Consider the following 23064-nt stretch of genomic DNA (forward strand, 5'->3'; position numbering starts at 1 on the left):
CTGTGTGCATAGGATATGTTGCCATATATTATATAGAGTGTTGTATGGTTATTTGGGTACTAATAAAAAACTAATTACAGAATCCATCAGTAAACCGTGAGATGATTTTATTAAGCTTAATTAATACGTCATTAGCAAATGTTTACTATAGCACAACATTATCAAATCATGGAGCAATTAGGCTTAAAAGATCCACCTCTCAAACTAGTCGCAATCTGTGTAATTAGTTTTTTTTTAGCCTATATTTAATACTTCATGCATGTGTTAAATATTTGATGTGACAGCATGTGAAATTTTGGAGTGGGATCTAAACCCCCCTATGTCAGGCGTGTGTGGAGAAAGAATGCATTCATGTAGTGCATGTCCATGTGCGCTATTTTGAAAAAGGTTTATGTGGTTTATGTAGATGTTGGGTTTAATCAATAAATAACCTTGCCATACGTCCGACTTATTTATTCAACCGGTATACGACTAAACGGTAGAACAGCTCGGCGCATGACGGCGTGAGGCAACAGCATGGGTTGGTCCTAGATCGATGGCATGCACTTGCATGCATTACGGTCGTACAAGAGTCGGACATAATAGTCTTGGGTATAGCATTTTTCTTTAATCGATCCATTATATAGGATAAAACAAAAAAAAATCGAAGCAATGTAGTAATACGTGCAATAATATTCAAGTGAATGTATTGCCCCCAAATTCACGGTTTGCTGAAGATACCACACGCATCGCTCCAGCATGCAATACATGCAAGACGCCTTGCATGTGAGGTTAGAGTCACGCTACAAACAACGTGTTGAACTGTGTGATCAGGTCTAGCATAGAAAAGAGATATTCAACATCTTTAGTAAAAGTAATCAAAATGGTCGGTGTTCCTTTTTTCTTAAAAAAACAACATGCATAGGATAGTGCGATGTTTCATATTGATGTATCAGTAACAAGACTACAAGTCTACAGCCCTAAGAGGCTATGGCCAGGAAAGAAAAAAACACACAGTCACACCACGCATCTACGACCAAAATCCACCACCGAAGATCAAAGCAAACTACGATATCCCAAAGGGAATGGATATTCTAAATGGCGTATTCAGGAAGAATGTGGCAGAGTGCTCCCACCACCTGCTCTGAGATGACAGGACGTGGTTTTCACCTAAATAAATCCATCACATGACACGAACTTCAAGCAAACAACACTCCCAAATAGGAAAAGTGATGCCTGCAGTCGTCGCCGTTGCTAGCCCAAAGGGCTGTGCTTTCACCCGTGATCTTTCTGTCCTCTTGTGTCAAGGTTATCTGCCAAAAACAGTGGCCACCACCAACTACACCTTTGATGTGTAGCCAATGTGCCAGCCGACCATCAAGGAGGAGCTCAACATTCGGCGCGCTCCAAGTCCATACACATAGTTGCGTTGGATATGAAGAGGGTGAGAGAGAAGAATGGATACCCTATCCCCCACACTAGCCCGCCCCAACAAGGGCATCTTGTGCCGTCACCACAAGAGGACTGTCAGCTAGATCGGAGCTCGTCGGGGGCCTGCAACGCTCACCTTAAAGCACCACTGTCGTCGCTGCCTCGGCTGACTGCCTATATCACCGCCACCTTGGTCGGATTGCCCGTATCACCGCCACCTCAGACCGCCAGTCCACATCGTCGTCACCTCGCCCTGTTGTCCCCTGTCGCCTTTGGTCTTGCCATAGCACCGTCCAGCCTCGCACCCGTGTCGTGGCAGATCTGTCTACCATCAGCGCCATGCAGTTCCCCTGTTGTGCCACCGGTCACGCGAACCACCGCACTGGTTCCCGTGGGTGGTCGCGCATGGCTTGCTCCCGCTGCAACCTCCATGCTACATCGGCCTCTCGCCTTTGCCGACTGCGCACTACACCACGTCGGCCTCCCACCACCGCCAGCCATGTCGCCCTTTCACCCCACCGCCCCGCTCGCCCAGATCCATCCCAAGGTGTCTGGATCCCGCCACGGGGAGGTCTGATCCAGTGGCGTCGCCCTCGGACCCATGGGCTCAATCACCGGGGTGCACCGTGTTGTTTTAGTTTCCCTTCTTTTCTCGCGCGCTAGAGACCGAGCATCACCGGGTTATGGCCTTGCCACTGCCTTCCTAGCAGGCCGCCCGGTTTTTGGGTGGCATGCTCCGGCGACAGCGCAAATGAGGAGGAGGGCAGGCGATGGTTGGCTAGGGTTTTTCCCGTGTCACCCGCACGTAGACGACGCGGGGAGAGTGTAACTTGGTAGTGTTCCCGATTTATCTTAGTTGTTGTTTGGATCACCTTTGATTAAGGATGAGTTTTCATAAAAATGGTTTGGAATGATCTTCTAGTAAACCAACTTTACTAACCAGAGGGGAAAAAATGTAACATGAGCAAAATGTTGCTAAAAGCCTAAAAACAGGCAACCAAATTGCCATCTGAATTCTCAAATACGAAGAGACGTACACATGGTACAAACAAATATAGAACCGGACATCAGTCAGACTAATTGAACTGCATTTGCCCCAAACCCGAAACAACAAACTTGCTTAGAGATCACCTAAGAAAGGCTAACACTAAACTTCGGTATGAACAGTTCACTATAACTGGCGTAAAACTCTACAAAAATACGTCGCAAGTGCCACGCTCCAGCGTGTCTGCGTGTGTGCCCCATGAAGCAATAATCCTAAATCATGTACAAATTGCAGTATTGCGCACATGAAGCATGCCAGCTTTGCAATCACCATGTCTGCAGAAACAAACAAAGCAAACAGATACAATCATCAGGGCAAGCAACACGAAGAACACACATCTTTAGCAGTGATTTCCAGTGGAGGGGGAAGGTCGATAATTCGACGTGCTTACCACAACATAGTACTACTGTCCTGTCGCAGCGCGAGCTTCGCTGTGTCCTTCCACATGGACACCTCCATCTCCTTCTCGACGAGCTTCTTCTCCGCGCGTTTCAGCGCGAGTTCCAGCTCTTCGATCCGCTCCTGGTTCCTCTGATGGAGGAGCTCGTGCAGCCTCCTCTCAAGCTCGACGGCATTGACACCATTGTATTCAGCTTCATCGTCGTAGTCTTCGTCCTCCACTACTTCATCTTCTCTCCCAACATCATCATTGAATTCTTCCCGGCATTCAGTGATCTCATCCGGTTGCTGAATCGCAATCAAACACAAATTAGACGCAGCTCAAATCAATCTCACTGCAACATTCTGTTCACAGAAGCATACCTCCGCATCATGTTCTTCAGGCAAGAACAGCTGAACATCTGAACCATAGTTAACCTGGAGAAGATCGAGCTCGGCATGGAACTCCTCCTCGAGCACATCCATCCTCGGGAAGCAGCACTCGTACTCCTCCGCTGATTTCTCGCAGCTCACTTCCTCCTCCTCCATGTGGTTGGACGACGAGGTGGCCTGATCCTCCATCATGCGCGCGCTCGCCCTCTCGTTCTCGTTCGTGTCCGTGAGGCAGCTCGACGCGGCGGACTCGAGGTTGCAGCGGGGTTTCGATGCGTCGTCGTCACCAACCCCTCCGCTGCTGCTCTGCCTCACCTGCTCTTTGATCTCTCTCAGCAGCGTCTCCATCTCCGCGCGAACCTTCGCCATCTTGTTGAACTCGTCGGATGTCTTGGCGAGGAGGAACACCAGGCTCAGGCCAACGCCGAGGTCGGGAGTCCTCGTGTGGCTCTCGTTGCCGAACACTAATTGCAAAGAAGAAAAAGGGGAGAAATCAATTGAAATTACCTCCAGAATCGCGTGATTGCTACGTATCATTATCTTTTGCTACCGAAATTTCAGGGCTCTATCCAGCCAATACGATCGCAATCTCGCACAGGTAACGAATCGAACAGCCAACGCGAGATGATTCGACGAGGAAATCCCCAAAGAAACCCAATAGAAACTGCGATTTATCGAACGGCGACGAGCTCGACCGATGGCGCACCTGAGGTAGAGGCGACGGTGGCGGCGGCGGCGGCGGCGACGGGCTCGCCGTTCTTCTCCACCGCAATCTCCTCCTCCACCACCACCCCCCCCTCCTTCTCCGCCTTCCCCTTCCTCCCAATCCTACTCGCCGCCCGGGCCCACCTAAACCTCGGCAGCAGCGACCTCGCCGCCGCGAGCGCGGGGGACCGCGGCGTCACCGCCGGCGACCCCTCGATCCCGAGCTCCTCGCCGTCGTTGAGGTAGTCCGCGATCCTCCTCCTCCTCCTCACCACCTCGGATGCCATGGCGCGCGCGGCGCCCGATGAGGCGAGCGAGCAGCGCAAAAGCAGAGGAGACAGAGAGAAGACGAAGCCAAGCCAAAGCGGGTTTTCAAATTGGAGCGGGTGGCGTGGATCGTGGTCGTCGTGGCGAGCTCACCGTGGGCCCCACCCGACAGCGACCTGGACCCCCGATCCCGCCGTCCATCCTCGAATCGACGACGGCCACGATGAGCCCGATTAGATGGGACGGCACCATTATTAGCTCTCCCCCTCCAGGGAATCACACATGATATCATCGTTTCTTTTAAAAAAATGGAAGAGAGGATATATCTATCGATGATTTTTATATTTCCGAGATGGAATTATATTCCCGGAAGAAAAGATGGGGATCAGGTTTGATGATTTTTTTTTTTGTGTAGGTCCGGTGTTGCAATTTGGTGATTTGAAATGCTGGGTATTCTGAGGTTTCAGATTTGTTTGTCTGTTCCATTCCAAATTTCCATCCATGACCCACCATCCGACTCTATTGGTAGGACCCCAGGCATAGAAATTTTCTGTCCAAGTTTACGATGTCGCCGTGGTTTTAAAATCTGAGTTTTAAAGAAAAAAAAACATAGTTGGCCATAATCCGGCGAATTATGGTTTGGCCAATGGGAGTTGATGGCTGGCAAAGCACGCAAGCTTGCTTGCTGGGAGGCTGCACGCGTCGTGTTTCCGGGGTCCCCTGCCACTGTCGAGCGCTGGAGGCGCCGAGGTGGAAGCAGGAGCCACGAAAACATGGAGCCATGTAGGCATCTCCATCACTTGCCTGACACACCAAGCGAAGGCCTGTTTATGACAGTAGAAAATGAACACTAGCTAGAAGCAAAAAGCGAGCATTAGAGCATCTCCATAAGAGTGGTCATCTCACTCTCCAATTTAAATTTTGGCAATTTTGAGCAAAAGACGGGCTCCAACAGACTTGCTAAACGGCTGGCTAAACTCCTCCCCAGGCTGGCCAACTTTAGCTAGCCAGAGTTGCCTTGCCAAATCGTGGGCCCCACGCATTTTTCCCCATCTCCTCTCTCCGCACTCGTGAGCACGCCGCTGGCGGCCTGGCGCCGGCGCCATCCCTGCTGCCGCCTGCCGCCGTCCCTACCGCCGTCCGCCGCCTCCGCCACCGCCGTCGCCGCCACCGCCGCAATCCCTACCACTGTTCCCCTTCTCCTTTTGCATCGGTCTCGGGGGAACTGGTGGCGCCGCCGCACCGCCGTTCGTCTTCACTCACAGCAGCGCCGCTGGTCCGCCGCTCTGCTCTCTCCGGTCTCCGCCACCCACCGCCTCCGTCTTCCCTTGGCCGAAGGCCACCGAAGATGCCGTCGACGCCGACTTCATCCTGCTCCGGGCCGCCACCGCGCCAAGCCGAGCGCCGCCCACGAGGCCGCCTCCCTCCCTAGCACCGGTCGCAGGCCCCGAAGCCGCCTCCTCACTCCGTCCCCGTCCGGCCGGGTCGCCACCTCGCCGTCGCCGTCATTGTGCCGTGGCTGCCTCCGCCAACCATCGCCCCGCATCGACTCCTTCCGGCGCCCCCTCGCTCCGTGCCTCCTCCGCATCACCGCCCTCCACCGTCGTCGCGCCGATCGCCGCCCTGATCCGGCCACCGTCGCCGCGCCCATCGCCGCCTACCACGGCTCCCTCCCGGAGTCGGTAGGAGAGAAGGAGGAAGGGGAATCGAGAGTGAGAGGAGGGGGAGAAAAAGAGAAGAGAAAGAAAAGAAAAGAAGGGAAGAGAGAGAATGACATATGGGACCCACTGTTAAATTGGATATTGAAATGGAAAGACTGTTGGAGTGAAACTCAAATTTGGCTCTCTAAATTTTTGGCAATTTGCTAAATAGGATATTTGGAGAGCAAAAATAGCCATGCTGTTGGAGATGCTCTTAGAGCTTGTTTAGAGCATCTCCAACAGTCTCTCCAAAACTAACTCTCCAAATATCTATTTGGCCAACTCTCCATCTAATTTAGCCAGTCAAACTCTTATTTACTCCAACAGCCTCTCCATTCATCCTCTCTATTCTAAGCCTATGACAGTGGGACCCACGTGTCAGTCTCTACAACCATTTCTTCCTCCTCATCTTTTTCCCCCTTTTCCCCAAGCCCCTCCGCTCAGCTCGCAGCAGATGAGAGTTGGTCCTCTCCGCCGCCGCCGCCCCATCCCCATCCGCCGCCGGCGCCGCCACCACATCCCTATCCGCCTCTCGCCATCCGCCACCGCCGCCGCTCGGGCCGACCTCGGAGACGACGGTAGCGGACGGTGACCTCGGCTGGCGACTATGCTGGCGACTGCGCGGATGACGGCGGCGACGGCGGCGTCCGCCAACGGCCACCTCGGAGACGACAGCTGGCGACGGCGCGACGACGGTGGCACCCGGCAACAGCGGATCTGGCGACAGCGCAACGACGTCTGACGACGGTGACGGCGCTGGCGCCGCCGGCGGCGGCGTCCGGCAACGACGACTTCAACTGCAGCAATGGCATCTCGACAACGACGGTAGCGGAGAGAGAAAGGGGGAGAGGAATGCTGTCGGCGTGGGACCCACAATTGGCTAGGCTATTTTGGCTGGCCAAATTTGGCCAGTGGGAGGAGGACTTTGGCCAGCCAGATGGCTTGGCCATCCGGATAGCCAGTCTGTTGGAGGGTGAAATTGAGCCAAAATTGCCAAAATTTAACTTGGTGAGGGGAATAAGGAGGCTGTTGGAGATGCTCTTAGTTGGCGAAAACAAATTGTTTTTAGTATCACATCGGATGTTTGACCGGATATTGGAAGGGGTTTTCAGATACGAATGAAAAAACTAAATTAATTCGTCATTAGCACATACGGGTTACTGTAGCACTTATGGCTAATCATGGACTAATTAGGCTTGAAAATCCGTCTCGTGATTTCCCCCTAACTATGCAATTAGTTTTTTAAAAATCTATATTTTATGCTCCATATATATGTCCAAATATTTGATGTGATGTTTTTGGAAAAAAAATTTGGGAAGTAAACCAGGTCTTAGATTTGTTAGCTGTAGCCAAAATTTAAATTTATAATTATTTTGATTTCTTTTATTATAGTTTATTTATGTAAGAGTAAATTTCATAAAACTACCCAATTTTGATTAAATTATCCCAAAACTATAAATTTAGGATTGTGTATCACAAAACTACCTATTTAATATGAAATTTATTATAGACCAATAGATTTAAGGTGAAGTATCACAAAACTACAGATTTAATAACAAATTTATCATAAATTTACAGGTTTAGTATCAACTTAATCAAAAAATTGTACATTTATAACTCAAACATAATACTAACAATAAGGATTTAAGTCCCAAAATCTATAGTTTTATGGTAATTTTATTATAAAATCTATAATATTACTATACTTAACCTTAAACTTCTAGTTTTGTGATAAATTTATTACTAAATCTATATATTTTTATACATCACTTTAAATATATATGGTTTTACGATATTTCGGCTATTGTATTTGTAGTTTTGTGAAATTTATTTTTTTAAGTTATCCATAATTCATGTATAAAAGATTTATTTATAATTATTTTTCTGTAATAAGCATTACGAGGTATAATCATCTGTAGACGCAACCATATGACTATACTTCTCTAAAATCTTTAACTTGTCTTTTAAGCCGTGTCTAGTTGCAAAATTTTTCTTGAAACTTTGAATTTTTTTATCACATCAAAATTTTTCTACACACATAAACTTCCAACTTTTCCGTCACATCGTTACAATTTTAATTAAATTTATAATTATGGTGTGAACTAAACACAGCCTAAATCTCAAGCTCCACGAACAAATAGCAGGATAAAAATCAGGACCCCGGAGGCGAATGAAGGAATGAATGCTGGATAGGACGCAAATAGTACGCAATTAATCGTCGTTATCATGAGAAGCCGGCCCATTTGACCGCCCCTCTCCTTCCTCCGTCGGCAACTGTTGATGCTCTTCTCTGCGTCATCTCACTAACTCTTAATTAATCTTCAGACAATTTTTTTTTAAAAAAACTTGTCTTTATTGTTTAAATTCTGTTTCGTGGTACTTGTACGACAGGAGGAGGATTAGGCATTAAGTAGCGATAGTGGTACAGGACAAGAGCGTGGTGTCACTCGGCAGTGGAGGAGACGCTTCCTTCTTCTTGATGGATGCTGCTCATCTTACTTAACGTTGATGCTCCGTATCATGCTGCTAGATTAATTAGTAGTATTACGAATCATTGCTCATCAGTATGGCGTCGAAATGGCCTGCTACCCGCGGTTGTCGTCTTGCTGTTGCCGATCGAGCTGCCGACCGCCGGCGGCCGGTCCTGCGGAATAAGCTTCTGCTGCAAACGAACAGGATGGATCAACCGCTCCAGATTCTCTCTAGCTTTTCTGCCTTATTATCATTAGAGTTATATTAGAGTTATGTTATATAATGTACTAGTATAGCAAAGAGTCTTTACCACCCAAAAAATTAGCTAATAAGATGAGGGTTCCCCCACTTATATATTTGATATATTGCCCTTTAACAAGTAATATCGGACTATACAATATATACATCCGGAACACATATGACCATGCCGAATCAGCCAATCATGGAGCTCATTGTCATTCACCTAGGCTTAGCTTAAAAAAAAACAAGTTTATATGCAGGTCGAATAGACAGGATCGTATGTATAGTCATTATGTTCTCGTTAACTCATCCCATAATATTTTTATTGTTAGTTTGTCACGTTTGTTCTAATAAATTTATTATTTTTAATTATTGAATCGAAGTTTATGGAAGTAGCATATAATATGTTGGGATTTAATAAAGTGAAGATATTCTTTTTTTATTTTGAAAAATAAACTTATTTAAGAATAGATAGAACCGAGGGAATAGAAGGCTGCTGTTTGCCAGCTTGCTGCTTTCCAGAGCACAGGATTGTTGTGTTGGTGAGGTTTTTCGGTTGGGCTGGTTTTGGTTCGTTTGCGGCTTTGCGCCACGAGAACGAGAGGCACACGGAGCGCAGGGGATCGAGCAATGCGACAACAACAAGAAGCTGAGTGTGTTGGTTTGCTTCGCGGATGAGACGACAAGAGAGACGAAACGAGGGCGAAGGGAATCCCCCGTCATCCGGTGTGGGCGTGAGTGACAACTAGGAAGAACAGGGACCTGCTGACTACCTGGAGGCTGGAGCTTAGTAGATGCGGATAAGATCACAACACAAGCACGCTGGTTAAAAAAAAACATAATATGAAATAATTAGAGGAGCAAGATTTTAAACCCAGATCAGATAGCCCATCATCTTATAAAACACGCTGGTTGCTTGCTCCTCCTCTGTCTGCCGTGTGCCTGTGTTGCCATTATCCCTTTTTATCTAGCAGTAGTACTTCTTTCAGTTCCTAATTCTTAACATTTTAAACAATAATATAGTTTTTGAAATATATCTTTAAATATGTTTATTATTATAATATATGATAAATCAATATATTTTTAGTTTATTATATTATTTTGTAAGACAAATATATACATACAATTATATTGTATTTAAAGTAAAGTATTAATAAATTTATTAGTACTAAAATTTTTAAAATTGGACTTCAACATTGTAATGGTAAGTAAGTAGTACTAACAATCGTTAAGTTGTTTCATATGGAAGACGAAAGCATCGGCAGGTGGTCGTGCCGGAGTGGTTATCGGGCATGACTAGAAATCATGTGGGCTCTGCCCGCGCAGGTTCGAATCCTGCCAACCACGTTTTTTTTTATCTTCTCCAGTAGTCCTGTTATATGCAGCGTTTTCGCCTAATTGTCTTTTGGGATTTGGGGCTTTCAAGACCTTACTAGTCACTGGGCTCAAACTTTATCAGGCCTTTCCTTTCGGCCTTCCAACGGTTAACAGGCTCAAACCAAAACTGTTGGGCCGTGTAAACTAATAACAAGACCTTCTTTAGACGGCCCGATATAATAAAGGGTCATCTGGACTGGGCCCGGCTAATGGGCGGGTGACCAGCGCAGGCGATCACCCCCCCCCCCCCCTCCAATCCCCCCTATATACAGCTCTCTTCCTTCCTCCTCTCCTTCTCTTCCTACTACACCATAAATTTTTTAAAAATAAAAAACACAAAGTTAAAAAATTTTATATATAGAAATACTATATATAAAAAATTTGAAATGGGTATGTAAACTTTTGACTTATAAACTTTGGGTCTATAAACTAATATTTGAATTCAAATTCAAATTTAAATCGGGTATGTAAACTTTTGACTTATAAACTTTGGGTCTATAAACTTTAGATGTATAGAAATACTATATATAAAAAAATATTTGAATTCAAATTCAAATTTGAATCGGATATATAAACTTTTGATTTATAAACTTTGGATCTCTAAACTTTAGATGCGTAAACTCGAGGTGTACAACTTTAGGTGAACAAATTTATTAAAATAAAAAAATAATACGGTAAAAAAAAGAAACCCGTGGAGAAGAGGGGGCGCGCTAGGGGTGTTCGATCGCCAGTTAATTAGCAATCTCGATCTGGACTTGGCCTATTCTCCTATACGACCGCATTTTCTCTCTGTACCATCAGAAATGTCAATCACATTGCAATTTGCATGTCATGTCACACACTCACGCTCACGTGTTCAACCTCTTAGCACATGGCCCCCACGTACCCCGACCGAAACCCCCATCCCCTCCTCCTTCCATTCCTCCACGTCGCCGCACGTACGTCCGCGCGCGAATACCCCCCAGGATTCCTTGGAACAAATCCACGGGCAGATCGCGCGGCGACGACGACGACGGAGGACGGAGGAATCGCGAGATGGAACGACCAGCGAACACGTTCTTTCTGCATGCATGCGGCCAAAGACGAACACAGTAAGCCAAGAAACTACTTCCTCCGATCCTCCGTCTTATAATATACTCCCTCCGTTTCGAAATGTTTAACACCGTTAACGTTTTAGTGCGTATTTGACCATTCGTCTTATTAAATTTTTTTTTGTGAAATATGTGAAACTATATGTGTACATGAAAGTATATTTAACGATGAATCAAATGATATGAAAAGAATAAATAATTACTTAAATTTTTTTAAATAAGACGAACAGTCAAACATGTACTAAAAAGTCAACGGTGTCAAACATTTTGAAACCGAGGGAGTAGCAATCTATAATCGGATAGAACACATCCTAACACTATAAAATTTAAATAGACTCATATTCAGATTCGTAGAATTATAATGTATCGCATCCAGTCTGGGTTTACTATATTATGATAAGAAGGGAGTAAAAATCAACAGCTAGCCTATTCAATTTCCACGAGCTGTTAACCTGATAGCATGAAAAAACTTTTTCTTTTTCCGATTAGAAGGCATATACATACGGTGAGTTATTTTTCATGGAATATAAACAATGACATAAGCAACAGAAAATAATTGTAGGGTACGGCTTTTATGCTGTTATCCTTGGCTTTTATACTTCTATCATCCTTGGCGGTTTAAAAACTACTCCATCTGTTTAAAAAATATAAAAGTTTGTTTGTATTCCTAGAAATGTATGTGAATGGAGGGAATGGATGTACAGATATATTCAGAAAACGGGTATAAATACTTGTATTTTTTAACGTAGAGGATAAACGTAAAGAAAATATCATTAAAAAACACCTAAACTATTTTAAAGTTAAGTTATTGTCTTAAATGAATTATATGACCAACTCTTACATAAGTATGTTTTCTCAAAATAAGTCTTCTACTGTATTACTCCCTCCGTCTCATAATATAAGGGATTTTGAGTTTTTGCTTGCAACGTTTGACATCTCGTCTTATTCAAAAAAAATTTGAAATTATTAATTATTTTATTTGTGACTTACTTTATTATCCACAATACTTTAAGCATAACTTTCCATTTTTTATATTTAAAAAAAATTGAATAAAATAAGTGGTCAAACGTTACAAGTAAAAACTCAAAATCCCTTTATATTGTGGGACGGAGGGAGTACTTAGGTTGTGTCCTTAGGTGAGGGTTGGGAACCCTCGCTCCGATACGGAAAACGGAGCAATGGATTAGTGTGTGATTAATTAATTATTAGCTTAAAAAACTTCAAAAATGAATTAATGTGAATTTTTAAAGCAGCTTTTCTATAGAAAATAACCACGTATCGTTTAGCAGATAGGGAAGCGTGCACGACTGCACGTGGTAAGCGGGAGAGTGAGGTTGGGAAATTGCAATGAAGAACGCAGCCTTGGAACACTTAATTGATGTTCTATTTGTCAACTTTATTCCAAATTTATCTATAAATATATAATTAAATACATATATAATCCATTCAACAACATAAATCAAACGAGACCGACGTGGACGAACATTCACAATTCACAAGGTCATGGACACTGCCCCGATGGCCCCAAATAAAATTAAGTAGCAGTCAATATGGGCTTGTTCACTTTGATGTTATTTTCAACCTTACCAAATTTTGACATTGACAAAATTTTAGCATAGTTTTGACATGATTTCTTATATAGTTATCAAAATTTAGCAGCAAACTAAATGTAGCCACTTTTTTAATAAATTTACTAATATTTTGTAAGGTTGAAAACGACATCAAAATAAACAGTCCTACGCACATGCATGGTAGCTTGGCTAGCTGTAGTCACTGCGCAGTATTCTTTCTTCAGAAGAACAAACCAAACAAAATTCTGTCAAGTTTTGGCAGCTAATAACTGAAGATCAAGCGCAGAAGCTAAGCTAGCAGAGTGTGGAAACTCAACAGTACTACCCGACTGTCTACATGCATGTATGCGAGAATATTCTCGGACCAAAATTAGGAGTAAACAACCGTCGCTTCAGTCATCCCATTTCCATGCCCTCTGGATTGGGTAACCTTAATTTAACTCTCTTTTTCCTTATCTGCTTTCATGCATGCTTTAAATATTGCCCTGTTGGTCAATGGTCACCGAGAAAAAATTCAGAGAAATTTGGCGAGTAAGCAATACACTGAAAGTACTAGCTACTCCGAGCACTTCAGTGCCAAAGCTCTACAATTAACTAAGGTTAATTGCAGTTTTTGCAGGTGTGTTACTAACCACTGCAAACTGTTTATTTACAGCTGTATGCGTGTGTGCCCTTGACTTAAGCTGCGTGTCCCAAACGAACTCGTATACTACATACTTTCAAAGTTTTAGTGTTACCAAAGTTAAGTAGGTAATTATACTAGTCCTAGTAAGGTAGCCATATGAGATTAAAGGAAACAGGCTATATCGCACATGCATTATTTCACTCCGTTTGATTCGTTAGATAGCTAGATCTGGTCGTTTCTCTGACTGATGCTAATTTACCAAGCTGATGCAATGATACTACTAGTAGAAGATCGACGAGGAGGAAAGCTGGTAAATTCCCAATAATCTGCATGGATGTATCAGTCAGATTATTATTCCAGGCTCGTCACTGTCACACACACGAACCTTCAGACTTGTTGGATTAATTGATCGTTCTTGGCGTCCAGCTTGGTGACTGCGAGTAGTAGTAGCTAATTAATCCGTGGACGACTGGATGCAATCGTTCGATGTGACGTTCACGGCCATCTTGGTCAAGCTGGATATCTGGATTCAGGAGTAGTGGGGAGAAGAACTGAAAGTTACAGACGAAACTACGGAAGTGTATGTGTGTTTGAGTGTTTCAGACATTCAGTCCACCACACAGAGATCACAGATGCATGCATGGATGGATCTCCCGCGGATTGCGACGAGCTCACTGCGACGACGACTGAATCGGAGAAGAAGCTTCTCATCACTGCGTTGGTTTCCACTGGCTGGTTGCGTGCAGCTACTAGCTACTTCCTCTGTTTCACAATGTAAGTCATTATAGCATTTTCTATATTCATATTGATGTTAATGAATCTAGACATATATATCTATTTAGATTCCTTAACAATTAATATTAATATAAGAAATGTTATAATAATTTATATTGTAAAACGGAGGGAGTAGTAGTAAAAGTAGCAAGGAGAAGACCAACTCGTGACAGCGATGAAGAGGGCCTGCAGCTAGCTAGGTTGGCCTGCAGATTTATTTCTGTCTGGATTAATTAGGCTCCTTCTTCTTGGGCTAATTTTTGTCTTGTTTCCTATCTTTCCACTATTTTTGTTAGCAGAAATTAAATCTCCGGTCTGACTTTTGGCTAGCTCCACAAGGTGGTGGGCTAAACGATTCGGATTCAAAGCCTCATCCCTTCTAATTATATGATATTAGGTCATTTCATAATATTCGTGTTCTTTTAATCTCCGGTCTGAAATTTCTGATAAAAATTCAAGTCCCACTTAACATATAGCGCCATATTTCATATCCACGATGGATCTAAAATTTGAACAGTGATATAAAATTTTATATTTTCTTTAAAATGGTTTTAGAAATATAGTCATCTTTGAAGATTCCATGTATTTCTGAAGCTAACAATACCTGCATTTTTTTTCTAAAAAATGGTGTGCAAAGTAAAACCTTATTGGAAAACTTTTTATGTAGTTTAAACCAAATCCGAACGTTAGCAGGATAGCAAGGAGATCTAGGGGCTGTTTAGATGCTATACTAAGTTTGCCACCATTCACCGTACTTTTTGTGCTATACTTGTCTAAGTTATGGCTTACAAAAAGTGAGCCACACCTTAGATAGCAAAATTTGGATTGTGCCACACTTTGTTGAGTTGATGACATGTAGGGTCCAAATAGATGAGAAGGAATCATGCCACAAGTATGACCAAACAATATGCTAACTTGGTCAAACTTGTCTAACATGAGGTGTGGTAACCTTTGGCAAACTTTGGGAGCAAAACAAACAACCCCGTAAGCTCCCTAAAAAAAAAAAAGAAAGAAAATCGAAGCTGCATGGATGGAAGTACAGGAGCAGCCAGCGTGGACGAGTTGACGGTTGACCGGACCGCCGCCCGCACGTGTTTGACTAATAAACGCCGGGACTAGGCTCTCTCCCTCGCCGCCTCAACCAGACGTGGGGCCCACTCCTCCTGCCATGTCAGCACGTAAATTAGTCTGTACGAGCAAGTAATTAATTACTGTAGCTAGTTTTTGTAGTCGTGTGATCCGTCTTTTGGTCTTCGTCTCGTCGTCGACTAGTCCACCGTGGACGTAAACGGCCACCGCATCGTACCTATCCTAATCCCACCCATGTAGCCGGAGAGTTATGCTTGATAATTTCATGCATGCATCCAACATTTCACTTGGGAATTTACTGGAATTTGAAGGCTAATTATTAATCACAGGCTGATTATTTTCATATTTTTTAAATGCATCAAAATGGCCGGAAGCTAATTAATTGATAGACTAATGCCCTCTTTGTTTAGGTTTAGGCTTATTGGCCTAGACTTTTAAGTCAGCTTATTGGCTTATATGATTTATAAGCCAGTGGATTTAATGTCCTAAGTTTAGTGGTGGAGTCATACATCTATCTCATATAAGCCAAAAAAGCTTCTCCAACCTAGCTTTTGGCTTAATAGTGTTAGAGTGGCTTATGGCTTCAAAAAAGTTAAATAAAAAAGCTGCTTGTTTGTTTTGGCTTAGACTTTTCAACTTATAAGTTGGCTTATAAGCCTAAACAAAGAGGGCCTAAGCCTAAATTTAAAACATTATTGAACACTATATCTTGATTCAGTTTGGTTTCACTTACATAATTAATCCGGCAAATGTTGATTACATTTCGTCCTCATTCATATCTAGAGTCTCCTCTTCCAATTTAAGTATTTGCATGTGCTAGCTTCTTAATTTTTCGTTCAATCGCAACAACATGCGATAACATCAATGCTACTATCTCTCTCTATATATATATCTGGGAGACTCTGAATAGATCTCCATGAATACACTAATCTTCTAGCTGAATTACAAATTGCAACGAATTATCGTACGTTTTGCTTAAACTGCCACCTTGGCACGTGTAGAGCGAGCTAATTAAAATCAATCACTAAATATACACAGTTAATCCTCTCTCTCTCTCTCTAGCCTAACTCCGATCAAAGCCATGCAAATCGATCAACTCTAAAATTTTACCGTGTAAATTGATCGATCGATCTCAGCTAAATCGAGCAAAGTTCATCGGCGTTCTAACGATGGATCAGTTCTTGGTCGGCGAGAGCTCGAGGATCCGGCCGGAGAGCGCCGTGACGAGCGCCGCCTTGAACCCGGGGTCCCTCGTCAGCGTCGCCGCCATCTGCTCGGCCAGGTTCTTCCTCGCCGCCACCTCCGTCGACGGCCCGGCCGCCGCCGCCTGCTCTTGCTGCTGCCGGACGACGGCGGCGGCGGCGCTCGGTGGCGGCTGGTGCTGTGAGTGCTTGGCGGCGGCGGCGGTCTTGCTGCCGGCGTCGTGGTGCGGCGGCTGGGCGTGGTTGTGCTCGCCCTCGTACGTGGCGACGAGGACGGTGTTGTCGTCGGCGCTGCGCTGCACCTTCTTCTTCACCGGGCACGCCGGCGCGAACGAGCACCTGAAGTAGGCTCGCGGGCACGGGTTGTCCTTCGTCACCTTCTGCCCGTACTTCCGCCATTGATACCCATCCTTCACCACCTGAAGGTTTTACAAAACCAATTGTTGGTTAATTACGAGGAGACCTCATCAATGGATTAATCTAATTGTTTCGTTGCTTACGAGGCTGAGGTCGGAGGGGTCGGCGTGGACGAAGCGCTTGGAGACCTTGGGCTTGCAGTCCTCGCGGACGACGCGCTTCGCGGCGGCGGCGGCGGCCGCCGACGTGCACTCCATCTGGTCGGGGGAGGCGTAGGCCGCGGCTGCGGCGGCGGCGACGAACGGAGGGGATGGCTTGCGGTGGTGGGCGGCGTCGTCGAGGCTGTCGACGCTACGGATCCGCTTCCTCGATGGCGACACCGAGCCGCCCTCCGACGTCGACGACTGGTGGTTCCCGGCGTTGACCGCCGCCGCCGACATCATGTCGTTGACCTGTCCCTGCAGCTCGGTGTACTTGGCCACCACCGCCCGAAGCATCTCGGTCAGCTTCTTGTTCTCCTCGCTCGCTCGCCGGAGCTCCGCCTCCAGCGCCTCAACCTGGATCGATGGACACAAGATCGAACAACTAATTAATCAAACTTTTTTTCAATATTCCCAATCAAATTCTCATCGATGTCGTCGCAGCTGTCAATCTCTCCACGCACCTCGTGATCCTTCTTGAAGGACAAGAAGTTCTCCTCCACGAGAACCTTAATCGGCGCCGCCGGAGCCGATGATCTCCTCGCCGTCGACGGCAGGCCGACGTTGAGGTCCAAGCTCAGGGAAGTCTGCTCAATCCACGAATCCATGAATTGAATACACTGAAAATCAAGAACAGGAGGAGGAGGAGAAGAAGGCGAAGAAGGCGAGAGCCGAAATGCGCATGAGCTAGTGAAGGTGCCATGGCGACGACGAGGAGGAATATATAGCCAAGAAGGTGGGCGAGAGGAGACTGACTGGCTCGGAGGAGGAAGCATCTTAGCCATTGTCGCCGTCTTGGTCTTGACAGTAGAATACTACTACTAGTAGTACTACTACCATTTCTGCTCCGGAAAAGGCATCAATTGTTTATATTTTTAATGTCAGTGTGGTTTTCATTTCAGCATGTGGAGGATAATTAGGGTCTAAAGACTAAAGGTAGCATCAATCATGTCATTTGTGATGATAATTAGTAGTAGTACTACTATTTTCATTTTAGAAAATAAGGAGGATTAAACTGTGTTTTTTATTAGATCTGGGATTATTCTGTCAAATTAAGAGGATAGAAGAGTCTTCTGGCTGGCTGGTTGCATCTGCAAGCAGGGTCAAGGAAAAACACCACATGCCAACAACCAGGAGGGTTACAATTTGGCCCTCCTTGAAAGAATTTAGGCTAGCTAATTTGGATTCCTTTGTTGACTCCTTCACTACTACCTTTTGGGATGAACCAGCTGGTAATTATTACTCCGGCCCTATTATTTTACTTTCACTCTGCTCTCGATCCTTAGCTTAAAAAAGATACTCTCCCGTTCTATATTACAAGTCATTTATTTGTCATTATTTTTAAGATTTAATTAAGTTTACAGAAAAAATTAGTAACGTCTACAAAATAAAATTAGTTTCATTAAATATTAAATATATTTTGATAGTATATTTGTTTTATATTGAAAACATTGCTATATTTTTCTTCAAAATTCATCAAACTTAAAAAAGTTTAATTAGAAAAAACTAAAACGACTTAAAATATGAAAAAAAATGAAGTATGTCTTCAGGAACAGAGAGAATAGTTAATTGTGGTAATATGTGTTTTTCTCTTTTTAGTTGTGTTTTCTCTTTTTCCCATGTAACTTTTTTTTGTCTTATTGATGCTGTCTCTGAGAAAAAGTTCTTCTCTTTTTTTTTATAGAAATGTTAGTACAGTGTAATAAGTTTTTATATTAAGAAAACACTGTATTCTAGGACCAGTTTAGCACTAATGAACAGAACTTACATGTTCAAAATCATTTTGAGCAAACTTTCAAACTGTGTCAAGAATATCTGGGCTGCATGCGATTCGCAAATCCGATTACAGATTTCCCACGGAAGGAAAGAATCGGTTAGAACCTCGCATTTGGATTTTGCCTAGCCCCAATTTCTCCAAATGTTCATTGGATCTGGACCCAGCACGCACCGAGACTTTCAATTGACAACAAGAACAGCAAAAGAAAGAATCGGTAGTGCCAATATCAAACTCGATCAAAGCAGGCGAGACTTGGACCTCTTGTGCAGGCTGCCGGTTGCCAAGAACAAATTTGGCTTGATCTCTTCTCGATCGCATGTTCGATGGAAGCTAGGCAACTTGGCAGCGATGGTGAGTATAGAGAAATCACGGAGACCAGGTCAGTTTTGTTGATCTTTTCTTAAAATTTTGCTCATTTCTTTGTGGAAAGATGGGTGCAAATGCGTATGTTTGTGCGTTTGTACTACTACTAGTCAATGGCTGCCATGGACTTTATCCACAAACCATTTTTAAACTGTTTTAGTTACTTGTTTGGTATGGCTGTAGGTTGAAAGTTTGTTGAAACTACTAAAATAAATAAGGTAAGGTATGGATCAGGAGCAGAGGAGGAAACTGGTACTAGGATTGTTTCAACAGGTTTCTTCTCTTGAATTCGACTGGACGAAACCAAAAGTGGCAAAATTGGTCTGCACTACTACTTCAGAATTCTGAATCTAGAAGAAAGTCGTAGATTTTAAATTCAAGGCTCATTTGCGCATTAAATCTCCCCGGGGAAGATGCATTGTACTACTAACTCTGTAACTCCTCTTGTCTTGACCAAATACTGATTGCAATTTGTAGTAAACCATTAATTAGTCAACACAGGACCCTAATTAGGGATGGAAGATGCTGTCCAGATTTGCATTGTGAGCCACATTTTTCGTCACATGTGAACTGGCCTCGCCGAAACTGTGTGCTGGCCAGCGACGGCCGCCATGCATACAGATTCTGGTGGTGTCCTTGTTGCGAGGGAACCTTTTTGGTTAGTAGTAGTAGCAAGCAAGATGCCAGTAGTCCTAGTAGTTAGTGTGTGATCCATGGATGAGATGCATGGTCGAATTAATCTATCAACAGCATTATCTTCACATTTCTCACGTTTAGCATATGCAGTTAGTTAGAGGAATCCATGCAAATGGACTGGTAAAGTACTACAGTAGGACTATGTTGGTGGCACTGGGGTGATAAGCTTACGGAAATTCCTGATCATCGGACGCTCGTTTTTCATTTTTACCGGCCGAGAATAGTTACCGATGAAAACCAAAATAAAAATGGTAAAACATATGAACATGGAAACGGAAATGTTTTTTTTATACCGAACATCTTCGAATTTTACCATATTCTTACTGTAATTACCTTTTTCTAAAGCTGAACGAAAGAGCAGAAGTTTTCATCAGCTTTCAGTAATTCGAAGGAATAAAATAATTTTTTTTTACAGAATGAAGGGCTATCAATGAAAACCAAACGGCGATGATATTTCTAGAAAAAAAGACACTTATTCGATGATATTTTTAGGAAGTTAGAGCATCCCATCCCACTCTCCAACCAAAATAATAATAATTATAGAAAAAAAAAAAATCCTCCAACGGCCTTTCCATCCCACTCTTTATCTAAACTCCTTCCCTCACTTGTCAAACTTGGTTAGCCTACTTCACTTGCCATGCAGATCCCATTGCCTTATTCTCTTTCTTCCCACTAGTGATGCAAAGCGAGCGGAACTCCGCCGTTGCGTGGCCTCCTGCTCGCCTCGTCATTATCGTATTCCGTTGCTGCCGTCGTCGTCTAACACCGCCTCCATGCGCCTCCTGCTCTGCTCCGTTGTCGCCGCCTCTAGCCCCGCAAGCTCGAGTGTCGCCGCTATCATAAACTCAAAGTAGATAAGGTAGATGGGGAGACCATCGAAATGAACAATGAATTTGGTTTGCCAAATCAATTGAAGACTACTTTATCTATGAAAAAGTATCAACCTAGAATCGAATGTAGATATATCATAATATATACTACAAATCCCCATATCTATAGTATTAGAATATATCAATATCAGATACAAGGTTGTTTTTTTTATAGAACGAAGAAAATATATATAACTATATAGGAGTATTGGAGATACTCTTATGGATTGCGTAATTTGGAGTTTCCTAAATGAGCACCCAGCCCACAAAAGCAGAGCAGGTAGCGGTTGGCTCGTGGAACACGTGCGTGCTCCACGTGGCAGGAGGAGGGGAAGAGTCGAAGAGAAAGCTACCAGGACGAAGGACGGACGCAGTCGCCGCGAGACCGGATCGAAAGGTGGGTGGTGGGGCCCTGCTCGCAGCGTCAGCGGCTGGGGGCGCGTGGTCACGTCGCAGCGGAAAAAAAAAAAAAGGCGATGCCGATTGCCGCCAGCCGCGACGCGAGTGGGGGGACTTGGGCCGTTGGTTTCCCGGAATGGCCGGCCACCACACCACCGAGGCGAGGCGACTACTACTACTTGTCGGTCCTGGACCTTGACTCGCTCTCTCCTCTCGCCGTCTCGCGGCGGCGGCGGCTGCTGTCCGAGTGGCCGTGCGTCGCGTGGTGGGTGGGTGGGTGCCTTTTCTTTTTGGTCGTCCGGTTCGTCAAATCGAACTAGTACTGCTGTTGCTGCTGCTGGTGCGGTCCCGGCGTCCGTCCGGCCGGCCGGCCCGCCATCCGTCACGTGCGCCAGAGCTTTGAAAAAAAAAAGCTCTCCAACGAGAAGGTACGAGTGGTACACCTGTCGCGTGACGTGAGTCGTGAGGCTTGGAATCATTATTATTATTTTGTTCCATAAAGGAGACTCAATGGGGGTTGGGGGCCGTCATTCTCCTCCTCTATGGAATTCTCGTGCCGTACACGGGTAAATTTAGATTTACCCCCAACCCTCTATGGCAGGTAAAAATACTACTACCTACATCCCAAAATAAGTACAACCGTAGATATCCGTGCCCAATATTTGGCCGTTTGTCTTATTTAAAAAATTTGTGAAAAATTTAAAAATATTTAGTCACATATAAAGTATTATTCATGTTTTATCATCTAATACAATAAAAATACTAATCATAAAAAAATTTCAAATAAGACAAACGGTCAAACGTTGAATATAAATAGTGCAAAACTGCACTTATTTTAAGACGGAGGGAGTAGTACTTAAAGCATCTCCAACAATCTCTCCAAATTAGACTCTCCAAACACCCATATAGCCAGTCAAAACTCATTACCCACTTCAACAGCCTCTCCATCTACACTATCCATTTTAAGTGTATGACAGTGGGTTCCATATGTCAGCCTCCCTACTCTTCTTATTCACCCCTCCTCTCTAATTTTTCTTTTCTCTCCCCCCCCCCCCCACCCCCACCTCCTCTCTCTCCACCCACTCCACACCACCAGAGACAACGTGGAGGCAACGACGGGCGCCGTGGATTCGAGGAGATGGCGTAGACGATGGCGGTGGCGGCGGCTCGCGACGACGACCTCCGAAACAGGGACCTCGACGACGACCCGGGGTGCGGAGGCCGTGCGGCCCCGAATCCACGCCGCCGGCCAAATCCGTGCGGGGCGGAGTCGCACGGCGGGGCGGAATCCAGCAGGCACAGCGATGAGGCGAGGTCGGGTGGTGGACGGAGTGGCCGCACTCGTCGAGGAGTGCACCAGCCGCCACGCCCACCAAGTAGTCCAGTGCAGAAAACTAGGCACAAACTAACTGCATATATCAAAATCAAATCAGAAAGCTGTGAGCGAACGCGGCGACTGCACGTACGGCACCACTTGCTTGTTTGTTCCCCAAGAGGTCACTGGCGGAAGCCCGCAAAGTATTAGCCGGATTCGGGTGGCGGCGCGGATTCAGGCAGATGGTGGCGCGGGCCCTCTTGCTCGCGTCGGCAAGGGCGACGGCGACGCTGGACCGACGGACAATGGCGGTGGTCCTGCATGCTTCTCCGGCTTGCACTACAAGGCGCCACTGCCTCGACCATCGGCGGGAGGCCACCGATGCGGCGCCGTTGCCACGCCCTCGGTCACCGATGAGGTTGCACCATCGGCTCTCCTTCTTGGCCACATTGCTCCCGAACAGAGGAAAAGGGTATGGAAGGTGGTGGGACCCACAGATGGCAAGTGGAGTAGGCTGGCTAAGTTTTGCTATTGAGGGAAGTAATTTGGCCATCCGAATAGTTGGAGAGTGGGATGGAGAGATTGTTGGAGTGCGATTTTCGTTCAAAATGCCTAAATTTTGCTTAGAGAATGGGATGTAAAAGTTGTTGGAGATGCTCTTACCTACCTGCTCTACTTTTCTTTCGTGGTAATTTCGCTTGAATCGCCAGAATAACTCACCTCCAGAAAAGTAGACTCTGCACTATACC

General features: G+C 45.0%; 1 protein-coding gene, 1 non-coding gene and 1 pseudogene across 2 annotated transcripts; 1 reads left to right on the forward strand and 2 right to left on the reverse strand.

The window, feature by feature from the left end:
* Positions 1-2382: 2382 nt before the first annotated feature.
* On the reverse strand, positions 2383-4490 carry LOC127775749 (uncharacterized; annotated as a pseudogene).
* Positions 4491-9875: 5385 nt separating this feature from the next.
* Positions 9876-9957, forward strand: TRNAS-AGA (transfer RNA serine (anticodon AGA)). Its single transcript has one exon. It is a non-coding gene; the product is annotated as a tRNA-Ser (tRNA).
* A 6036-nt stretch (positions 9958-15993) lies between these two features.
* LOC127777153 (WRKY transcription factor WRKY28) lies at positions 15994-17672 on the reverse strand. Its single transcript, XM_052303692.1, has 3 exons — positions 17361-17672; positions 16840-17253; positions 15994-16758 (listed from the first exon to the last, which is right to left on the reverse strand). The coding sequence occupies exons 1-3, from the start codon at positions 17670-17672 to the stop codon at positions 16312-16314; spliced, it is 1173 nt and encodes a 390-aa protein (XP_052159652.1). The 3' UTR covers positions 15994-16311.
* Between the last annotated feature and the right edge of the window lie 5392 nt (positions 17673-23064).

Source organism: Oryza glaberrima, chromosome 6, assembly GCF_000147395.1.
Source record: "Oryza glaberrima chromosome 6, OglaRS2, whole genome shotgun sequence".
Classification (NCBI taxonomy): Eukaryota; Viridiplantae; Streptophyta; class Magnoliopsida; order Poales; family Poaceae; genus Oryza; species Oryza glaberrima.